The sequence below is a fragment of the Aegilops tauschii genome, chromosome 7 (genome assembly GCF_002575655.3).
Source record: "Aegilops tauschii subsp. strangulata cultivar AL8/78 chromosome 7, Aet v6.0, whole genome shotgun sequence".
NCBI classification, from domain to species: domain Eukaryota; kingdom Viridiplantae; phylum Streptophyta; class Magnoliopsida; order Poales; family Poaceae; genus Aegilops; species Aegilops tauschii.
This window is the reverse complement of record NC_053041.3, coordinates 647,021,534-647,032,039: the sequence shown is the minus strand read 5'-3', so window position 1 is coordinate 647,032,039 and position 10,506 is coordinate 647,021,534. Positions and strand designations below refer to the sequence as shown.

The following is a 10,506-nucleotide window of genomic DNA, read 5'->3' as shown; positions in this document are numbered from 1 at the left end:
GTTGTTCGAGCCCTCGGGCGTGCTTACAAGGGTGAAATCGACGGAGACTGGCCCCTGTTCGAACTACCCGAGAGTTTCAGCCTTTTGGATCAAGCCTCTGCCACAAGATCGTCCGCAGGAGTAGGAATTCATAGCTAGCGGCGAAGTAGAATGATTGTTTGATTGGTTATGTTGATTTGGGTCATAGTTATGGACACACTTGTGAAGAAAATTTTGTAACTTAACTGAGCTGCATCTAAGAAGTGACTGGCACTGAAGATAGTTTTTTGAGTTCTGCTTTTCTTTGGAGTTCTGCTTCTTTGTGTTGCTTTTCTTTGGGTAGTTTCTAAAACTCTTCATACAGTCTTGGTATTGCTGAAGAAAAATATTAATATCCAAAATGGTGGCAGTTGCAAGTAAAAAACCAAATCGAATTACATTTCGGTGAGGATCATGATTAATTTGGGCAAATGTTAACCAAGCAAACACATTCTGAATATCAAGATCAAATAATAATAGTAGTAATTCTGGAATAGATAGATCCACATGAATAAAAGGCAAATTAACATAGGCAAGTTCAGTGCATGCAGCTTCCATGGCACAGCCTCCTAGTCCTGGCACACATACAGTCTGAAGAAAACACACTAGAAAATACTAGAATAGAGTTCTCTAATGAGACCTGGTTCAGCATAGAGTAATGGAATCCTCACAGCCCAAGAGCCACAACAGGGCACATAGTGCTACTTAATTGTCAGTACAACAACACCTTCAAGTGAACTGATCACCTAAGGTGCAGCCTTTTTATTAGAGCAGCAGTAGATTGTAGAGCATCATCAGCAGTAGAACATGACCTTCTTCACGCTGTCCTTGAGTGCAGGGAGGGGCCTGACGACCCCGGCGCCTGCAGCTCGGGTGCTGCGGGACGTCGACGAGCCGGACTTGCGCGCGCTCGAGATGGAGCCGCTGTCGGAGCTGTCCGGCTCCATGTAGAAGCGGGCACGGAAGGCGGCCAGGTGAGCGTAGTATGCTGGAGGGACTGCAAATGCAGGGGAACCAGAAAACGTTTTCAGACAGTCAGAAAAGTTTGTTACAGTTCAAGACTTTCAGCATGTTGGCAAACAGTTACTTAGGATGACAAAGATTTCAGAGTGCCTACTTACCGATAGACACCGAGCGCGTGCACCTCGCGTAACTGCAGAAGAGGTCAGAGGAGATTGTAAGCTAGGAAGACAATGCTCATTGTTCGTTGATCAAGAACTCGATGAGAACCGGGCGAGGGACTGCGGAACTTACGTGTAGCAGAGGTTGTTGGTGAGGGTCTGCAGTCCATCAGCAGTGAAGTTGTTCTCATCCCACAGGACATGGTAATGCGCGGGGCGGCTCGTGCCCTACCGACAATAGAGATCATTTCAATCCTCACCTCAAACTCAAAAGGTCTAAATGATATATAGAAATATGCAAGCATGTCACATCTCATTTACCTTGATGCCGGCATGGCTGCACAGGAAGAAATCAAACTCTGTAGGGTGGCAGATCTTGGAGTCAATGACAGTGCCTGAAAACAAATGAAGCACGGCAAATCAATCATGGAGACAAGATCAGATCATGCCAGAACACAGTGAAGGAAACATTGGCATGACAGTAACTCACCAGGAAGGATGTTGCCGCTCTTGTCGACGGTGCTCTGGTCATTGTGGTTGTGCGCAAACAGCCTGGTGTGGTGGCGCTTCTGGACCACGACGAATGTAACCAGCGGCTGGTAGTTTGCTTCCAGCGATGCGCATGCCTGAGAGAAAGATCAAATAAGATGAGAATGGAGAAGGTAAAAATCCTGCCCCAACAGGGGAAATTGTACTGTTTGTTACCTTTCTGATGGCATCAAGCTCATGCAGTAGAACTTGGTAGAACTGGCCTTCACTCACACCATCTCTGTGAAATGGCAACCACCTTTTAGTGTCAGCACTCAAGTATATCACATGCTATTTTTTCAAACAAACTCCGGTGTAAACATCACAGGTATTTTCCTCTACAATCATTTGTCTCAAGGTACTAGAGTAGAATTTCTGCAAGGGAGCATACCTATAAAAAATAATACGCTCAGGCTTTTCTCCGGTTGTTCGCTTGAAGGATATAAGAAGCTCCCTGCAAACATGTGCAGCACAATGTGTGACTTGTAACGAAAAGTATAGAGACAGGGAAAGGAGATTGGGGAGGGTGAGGGACTGAGGTGGATACCTGACCATGCCACCATGGATGGTTCCTCTCTGAGGATCATGAGTGACATTGTACAGATCCTCTATTAATTCCTGCCTGTGAGTCTGAGCAGAGACTAGGCCAGCATACTTGGTCACCTCAGGCCAATCTTGGGAGGCCACAACCTGCAAGGCAGGGTGACATGACAAATAGTTGCAGATTGATGTGTTTTTTTGTCAGCAGATATGCTTATTGATGATGTAGACAACAGTCACTGAACATGGAGTATGAGATTGTTCAACTTACTGCAGCAATGGAGGGGCTGCTGTCTTCACCAGGATGAGGATGGGTGACATCTGCGCCGAATATGATCGTCGGCTTGTCGGTAACCAAAGGAATGCGCCTTGTCAACGCGTCAGCCAGTACAGTGTTCCTTCCCCCAACCTTCATCAAGAACAAAAGGTCACGTTACACTCGACAACCGAAGAAATGCACAAAAAGGCAACAAGAAGCTTGAACACCTACCTTGACATTTATCTTCAGAGAAAGGTTTGCCAGGATTTGCTTGTTCATCTTGAACACTTGCTTTGTCAAACAGCACTGGGAAATTAGCCCAAGGTCGATCTCGCAGACACGCTTCAGGTCACCTGATACCATCATAGTGTGAGCATTTTGGCCTAACCTTGAGCCTAACAGTTGCAGAAATAGACATTGTCGAAAATTTAGTTACCATAAAGTGAGCCATTGTTATCAGGGAGAATTCCAATAAGCAACTCGATCTCCTTGCGCTGCGGTCCAAGTGCGGTCATCGCATCATGGAACCTAGCTTTCAAACCTCTCTCCACTTGATCAGGGCGCACGTATATAACCGGAAGAACAGGCTCCAAAGCAAAGTCCTATAAATGACAGTAAGTAGTACTGTTACTGTTGTAAACAACAAGCGCAGAGAAAAAATAACATGTACAATGTGCAAAAAAGTGTATCTTGAAGCATTTCAGGGGTACTTGCCATTCCTGAGGCTTGGCACATGCGAGCGAGTTCACGGCAGAATCCAGTAGCCATACTCTCTTGCACATTTCGAGCGAAGTTGACACACAGCCAGCTCCTGACTCTAGCACCATTGACCATTTTCTGCATAAGGAAAAAAAATGAAAATGAACAGTAAGGGTCGAGATAAAGCACACAAAGGCCATATAATTCATGTAGATAGCAATTTGGCCGAGACTGGCGTTAATACGGCTGTTTGATGGATTATTATTTTGTTACCTTGTTCATCATATTCCACTGGCCAACTCTAGGCAAGCAATCCTTCTCTCTGCCAGTCTCGCTGTACTTAAGCTGAAAGAATAGAAAAAGCAGGGGAAGCCATTGTACCAAACATTCAGAAAACAGGGGAAGTTACAGAAACTTTTGCAGTATGGGCACCTCTCATGGACCATCCATTCATAAAAAAGGATCACTAGCACAATAAGGGCACAAGACAAAGAACTTCAAAAGACATTGTCTCAGCACAATTGAGGTACTTCTTCCACCTACCCGAGGAGCAGGTAAAATCCGTGCCTCGACCGATGCCAGGCGCTCGCTGATCTTAATACCAAACTCTTTTGCATACGGATCATCGTGGTAAGAGTTGTGATTCACCATCTGTGGACACACACAAAGAAAAGGTTATAGTTCTGCATAATCATGTGAGATTGCTCACTTGCCCATAGTAGGATGGTAGAAGTCCCAAAAATACTGAGAATGCCATACCTGAACTATGTCGCGCTCCCGGTCATGTGGACGCTGGCACGTCTCCTCAAGAAGAGCTCTTATCTGACCCTGGTTCAGCCTCTTGGAGTACCTCTGCCCCTCCACTATTTTGCAGACCTGAATAAATTCAGTCCAGGATTGTAAGCACAGGTCATAAACAATTGATTCACAGGTTTCGCTATGAAAGGTTGAAAAGAAAATAGAACAGGATCTTCACTGTGTAAAAAAGAAAAGGGAGTGTATTTTCAGTATTAGCATTATACCTCCATGGGGAGGTAATTTGGACGCTGCTGGTTGCCGACTGTCAGACAGGGAAGATTGATGTGCTGGATGGCAAACCCATATGTCTCCTGAAAATACTGGACAACGGACTTCACCGTACCCCCTTGATCAACAGGAAAACTGCGGCGAAAGAACGCCATTCTTTTAGGAATACAAAAATAGCACCATAGGTTTTCCAATGTACATGAATGGCTTCAAAGGAAATAAGAGGGAAATCACAATGGTGCATGATGAAAAGAGGAAGCTCCATACCTTAGCTCCCTAGTTGTCTGAGGTGTTAAACCAGATATCCGGTACTTGCGCCGTATGTTGCCACGGTGAGTAACTTCCACCTTCACTCCCCTTAGGGCCTTCTTGATCTAGCGTGTTCAGCGATAACATCAGCTTTGCTTGCTAACTTAGTTAATAAAAATTACCAAATATATTTATGCAAGAAATCACAGCTCAACTAATCTATTGCGAAAATAAAGCCATTCAAACTTTGATGAGTTATCGGAAACGTATTCATCAATAAGCCGACAATGGACTGTAAATTCATTTAACAAACCCAACACTACCGTCTTACAACAAAGGCTAATCTTCCTAAACAAAGTATGACAAAATGTTGAGTACAAACTACGAAGTGTTAGCCAAGTATACCTTGACACGCTCGGCATCCGAGAGGGACCTTGAGTGAATGTCAGCGTTCAAAAGCTGCCCGACAAAATCGAGGACAGGCAGCGGCTCGAAGAAAGATGTTGCTGACATATCTAAAAAAAGGCAGAGAAAGGAAGGTCAGTGTATATTGAGGGAAGTATAGAAGGAAGTGTGAAATATTAATAAACAATTAAGCAACATCAAGAGGCATCTCTGTCAAAAAAAGTTCAGAGTAACAGATGGTGAATATACACTAGAGACCATCCTACCATAAATAACAGTAACATCACATCTCAAAGATAGCTGGAATGCAGAGAACATCTATCTACGCGGCTCCGAAGTTGCACCAAAACCTTAATTGTCACTGATTATACTAGTTAGCTGGCTAGTTCAGAGTGCATTCACATATCATTTTTCCTATCTTCAGATCACTAGAGACCATTGCCTTTTTGTAAAAAAAAGTATCATGCATATGAGTTAGTCATGTGAACTTTCACTATGTAAAGCCTTAATGACACAGTCATAAGCAGGAACCCACTGTGAACTTTCAGTATGAAACATTGACTCAACAATGTGCATCGGCCTGAAATGAATATCTATCAGAAGAGTAGTAGCGTTTAGTATACACTGAAAATTATGCATATCCGTCGTAAGGGTCTAGTTCTGAATGTTCTGTCCACAAGAACAACACTGATGGAAATCTGAAAATGCAGCAATTTCTACTGCCAATCAGTGGCTTCACCATGTACTCCTACTACACACACCCAAGGATCATTCATCATGGCACCCGAGCACCGGCATTTTCATTGTAGCACATATATATTCTTGAGTAAAAGTCGAGAGCTTTACCGATATTGAGCGACAATCCCATCTGGGTAGGGCGAATGGTCTGATAAAACCCGCGCCAGCTCTCAACCCCGTCGCCGAGAGACCGCCTCCTCCCGAAGTCCGGCGAGAAGAACGATCGACCATATGGCGCATATCTACGGGAAAATTCATGGAAGCATGTCATCCTTTCTGTTCTTCACCCATACTTCCTACTAGTATTACACAATGCCTAGTGTTCTAGCAATGTACTGTACCTAGCTGTTGGCAGCTCACGCAGGACGATGTCAAGAACCTGCAGGGCCTCCTGGGGGGCCTCGGCCTGCCTTCCGGCGATGTACTGCTCGAGGCGGCGCAGATCGGCCCTCGCCGCGTACCTGATCACCACCTTGAAGGTCCTCTCACGCCTAGATCACCACAGTAAGAACACAGTCAGAAATGGAATGCCAATAAACAAACAGAGGATTTAGCATGGTGGTGGTGATGGTGAGAAGGGGCAGGGCGGCTGACCTCTCCTGGCCGGAGCCGTCGTCCTCCTCGAGCAGGGTGATGTGGAACTCCTTGGAGGTGAAGGGCAGCGGGCCGGCGGTGTACATGCTCTTGCGGCCGTCGTAGGCCGGGAGGCGGCCGCCGAGGTAGGACGCCCGGTGCAGCCGCACCAGCTCGGCCATGACGGCGCGGCCGGACACCCGGGACGTCTCCGGCGTGATGGCCACGTCGTACTGGTGCAGGTCCTTGTCCGGCAGCTCGGCGAGGAAGTGGTTCGCCTTCACCAGGCACCGCGTGCCGGCCCGCCCGCTCCCGGGGCGGTGCGGGAACTTGCAGGAGCTGTCCGCCCGCGGGATCGGCGCCCGGACCGCGACGAGCTCCCGGCCGGCGGCGGTGGTGACCGAGGCCGAGTCGCCGTCCATGGACAGAGCGTCGAACTGGTCGGTGACGTCCTCGAGGTCGAGGTGCTCGGCGACGGCCTCGAGGGCCACCGGCGGCGGCGGGGCCTGGGCGGGCGGAGCCGGAGCGGCGGCGTCCGTCTTTGCTTGGCGCAGCTCGGGAGCTATCGTGGCGGCCGGGCCACCGTTGCCATTGGCGTGCGTCTGCGGTGGATGCGCCGGAGCAGGGGCGGCCGGACGCCACTGCTGCGCCGCGCCGCGAGGCTGGTAGGAGCCTCCTCCTCCTCCGCGGCCGTCTTGCTGAGGGTAGAAGCCGAAGCCGCCGCGGCCACGGCCGCCGGCGCCCCTGCCCTGGCCGACCCCTCTCCCGCCGCCGCCACCTTCGTCGCCGAACCCCGGCATCCTCAGCCTCCACGACCCCATGCTCGCTCGATCAGCTGCAGCCAACGAGAGAGACCAAGATCTCAGTCAGAACAATGGCGTGAGCGTACTCAACCATATAACATCTCGAAGCAAACAAGATATTTCTCTCAGGATTTCATCAAATCAAACGAAAAAAGATGCATCTTTCCGTTCGTTCTTTCTTTTCATCAAACTGGAGCAAAGAAAAGCAGGGGAATCCAAATCCACCGGCCGCAAGAGAAGAGATCGGAGAGGAAATGCGATGGAGCGGAGCTCGCTATCGTCACCTTGGCCGGCCGGAGATGGGCTACAGGAGTGCCTCTCGCTGCTCTGTTCTTTCTTTCAGAGGGGAGGGTGAGTGTGGGAATGGAGGTGGATGGGGGGAGAAAACGCCAAGGAGATGACTTTATATGCTCTAGCTAGTGTCTTGCAGTGCACCCCACCCCACACACACCCTCCTCCTCCTATTTCCTCCCTTACTTCCTCTGCTATTTGTAATTCATGGTAGGTTATGTTTTCACAACGCATTTATTTTGTTTATTTAAGTTGTTCATGTGCTGGTTGCTGGTTCTTGTAAGGACATTCTGATGTGTTCATTATCTTGTCAAAAAGAAAATTTATTGTGCAAGCTTATAATTACTTCCCGTTGTGGCGGTACGCGTGGCGACGGAGCGGCTTCATGTGGAGTCCTCCTCTAGCTTGTGATGTATTGTATTGTATTGCATCATTTTTTTTATTGAACTAAAACCACGACACTTATTTCCGAACGGAGGGGAGTGTTTTGTTGAGCTGCTCCGGTATCGTTCAAAAACAAACTGCCATGGATCAAGGGTTGGATCTCATCCATCCCATAACAAGACCAACCTATGTAAAGTAGTGCATCAACAGGCATTGTAGCCGGCATCGTGGTTTATCTTTGTTCGAGGATTTTAAACACCTGATAACAAGATGGGTTGTGTTTCTCAAAAAAGAAATGGAAAGATGGGCCCACTGAAAAAAAAAGATTAAATCAAGAACGATGGGGAGTGACATAAAAACACAGAAACAATATTTATTTTAGAAAATGGTTTCTTTTAAATGAGCATAAAAATGAGGAATGTTTTTATTCAGTTGACGAAAGATACGCATAGATATCTCTGCATCTACCATTGATGAATTTTATTGTGTTATAGGTCCACACAATTGTTTTTATATAACACACAAATAATAGGATTTGTTGATGAATTTTATAATAATGGAGAGCGCATCTAGATATATAAGTGGAACTATTTTCAAAAGAATTCTAAGACTTTGAACTGAGCTTTTAAAAGAAATCAAGCTCTTGGCAACCTCGAGTGGAACTATTTTCAAAAGATTTTGAAACCTTAAAATATGCCTTTTTGCAAAAGTTTCACGTTCTCTCAACTTGGACTGGAAATGTTATTTCTAGAACATTGAAATACATTTTTATTTCGAAACTGCAGTCCCTAGGCAACCTGGACTGGGACTGTTTTCAAAGTACTTCTAAAACTTTGAAATATGCTTTTTTGTTTTGAAAATTTCCAAATCTAAGCAAACCTGGAGTGGAACTATTTTGAAAGGATTTCTAGAACTTATAAATACTTTTTTTGGTTTTGAAGATTGCCAACTCTAGGCAACCTGGAGTGGAACTGTTTTCATAGGATTTCTAAAACTTTGCATTTGTTATTTTCAAAATTGCAAGCTCTAGGAAACATAGAGTGGGATTGTTTTTTAAACTTCGAAATACACTTTAAAAACAATATGTTATTTTTTAAAGAAAAATAAGCTCTAGGAAACCTAGAGTGGAACTATTTTTAAAGGATTTGCATAACTTTGATGCACGTTTTTTGTTTCGAAATTTTAAATCTCTAGGCAACCTAGAGTGGAATTATTGCCAAAATTTTGAAATATGCTTTAGAAAAATCATGCTTCGTTTATTTTTGTTGATAATTTGAAACCTAGTCAACCAGGAGTGGAACTGTTTTCAAAATAATTTTTAAAAATTACAATATTGTATGGTCTCAAAATTGCAAGCTCTTGACAACCTCAAGTGGAACTGTTTTCAAAGGATTTCTAAGGCTTTAAATAAATTTTAACATTGCAAGGTTTACGCAACTGCGAGTGGAATAGTGTTTGAAGGATATCAAAAACTTCGAAATAAAATTGGTCTTTTGAACATTGCAATGTCTATGCAACCACGAGTAGAAATGTTTTCAAAATGTTGATATATGTTTTTAAAAATCAAGGGCTAGCCAACTTGGAGTGGAATTGTTTTCAAAAGATTTCTAAAACTTTGGTGTAAAGATTTCGAGATCTAGGAAACCTGGACTAGAAATGTTTTCAAAGGATTTCTAGAACTTTGAAATATGTCTTTTGGTAGATTTCAAGTTCTAGGGAATCTGCAGTAGAACTGTTTTCAAAGCATTTCTATAACTCAGAAATATGTTTTCTGTTTTCAAAATTGGAAGCTCTAGGTAGCCTGGAGCGCAAATCATTTCAAAGGATTTCTATAACTCTGAAATATATTTTTGTTTCGAAATTTTTGAAGCTCTTTAGAGTGGAGTTGTCTTCAAAAAGATTTCTTGAACTTTGAAATATGTTTTTAAATGATGCTCTAGGCAACCTAGAGAGGTACTGTTTTCACAACATTTCTAAGACTTTGAAGGTTTTTTGTTGTTTTCTTAATTGCAAGCTATAGGCAGCCGGGAGTGGAATTTCTTTCAAAGGATTTCTAAACTTTGGATCTTTTTTTTTAAATCCAGCTCTTGGCGATTTGGAGTGGAACTGCTTCCAAAGGATTTCTAAAATTTCCAAGTATGGTTTTTTGTTTTGAAAATTGCAAGATATAGGCAACATGGAGTGGAATTTTTTCAAACGGTTTCTAGAACTTCGTAATACTTTTTTCAAGGTTTCAAGCTCTAGAGAATGTGTAGTAGAGTTGTTTCCAAAGGATTTCCAAATCTTTGAAATACATTTTTTTTTGAAATTTGCAAGCTCTACACAGCCTGGAGCGCAAATGGTAAGGATTTCTAAAACTCTGAAATATGTTTTTTGTTTTAAGCAATAAGCTTGAAAAACTTGGAGCGGAATTTTTTCAAAAAGATTTCTAAAATTTTAAAAATATAGATTTTTGTTTTAAGTTTGAAACCCTAGGCAACCTAGAGTCGAACAGTTTTCAAAAGATTTCTAAAACATTTTTTTCTGAAAACTGCAAGCTATAGACAACCTAGAGAGAGACTGTTTTCAAAGGATTCCTTAAATGTTGAAATATGTTTAAAAAAATCAAGGTCTTGGAAACCTTGAATGGAATTGCTTTCAAAGCATTTTTATAACTTTGGAATATAGTATTTTTGTTTTGGAAATTTCAAGCTCTTAGCAACCTTGAGTGGAATTGCATTCAAAGCATTTCCGAATTTTTTATAGCTTTTTTACATTGTAATCTCTAGGCATCCTCACATGGAATTGTTTCAAAAACTTTGAAATAGGATTTAAAAAAGCAAATCAACATCTAGCCACCCTAGGGTGGAACTGTTTTCAAAAGATAAACTTT

General features: G+C 43.8%; 1 protein-coding gene across 1 annotated transcript; it reads right to left on the bottom strand.

Moving 5' to 3' along the window:
- Positions 1 to 413: 413 nt before the first annotated feature.
- Positions 414 to 7,334, bottom strand: LOC109752536 (protein argonaute 1D). The gene is made up of 22 exons (XM_020311427.4): positions 7,244 to 7,334; positions 6,178 to 6,991; positions 5,925 to 6,074; positions 5,692 to 5,825; positions 4,846 to 4,955; positions 4,459 to 4,565; positions 4,188 to 4,326; positions 3,925 to 4,041; positions 3,709 to 3,816; positions 3,439 to 3,510; positions 3,181 to 3,303; positions 2,903 to 3,068; positions 2,698 to 2,819; positions 2,479 to 2,616; positions 2,215 to 2,357; positions 2,059 to 2,121; positions 1,845 to 1,908; positions 1,630 to 1,765; positions 1,461 to 1,534; positions 1,273 to 1,367; positions 1,140 to 1,171; positions 414 to 1,015 (listed from the first exon to the last, which is right to left on the bottom strand). Exons 2-22 carry the CDS (start codon positions 6,975 to 6,977, stop codon positions 813 to 815), a joined length of 3,096 nt encoding a protein of 1,031 aa, XP_020167016.1. The 5' UTR covers positions 6,978 to 6,991; positions 7,244 to 7,334; the 3' UTR covers positions 414 to 812.
- Positions 7,335 to 10,506: the final 3,172 nt, after the last annotated feature.

Excerpts from the sequence above, each read along its gene's own strand:
- LOC109752536 (XM_020311427.4), bottom strand. The coding sequence starts at position 6,977 with ATGGGGTCGTGGAGGCTGAGGATGCCGGGGTTCGGCGACGAAGGTGGC. Across the intron at positions 4,042-4,187 it reads CAAATTACCTCCCCATGGAG|GTCTGCAAAATAGTGGAGGG; the intron begins GTATAATGCTAA and ends GAATTTATTCAG. Across the intron at positions 3,069-3,180 it reads TGTGCCAAGCCTCAGGAATG|GACTTTGCTTTGGAGCCTGT; the intron begins GCAAGTACCCCT and ends TGTCATTTATAG.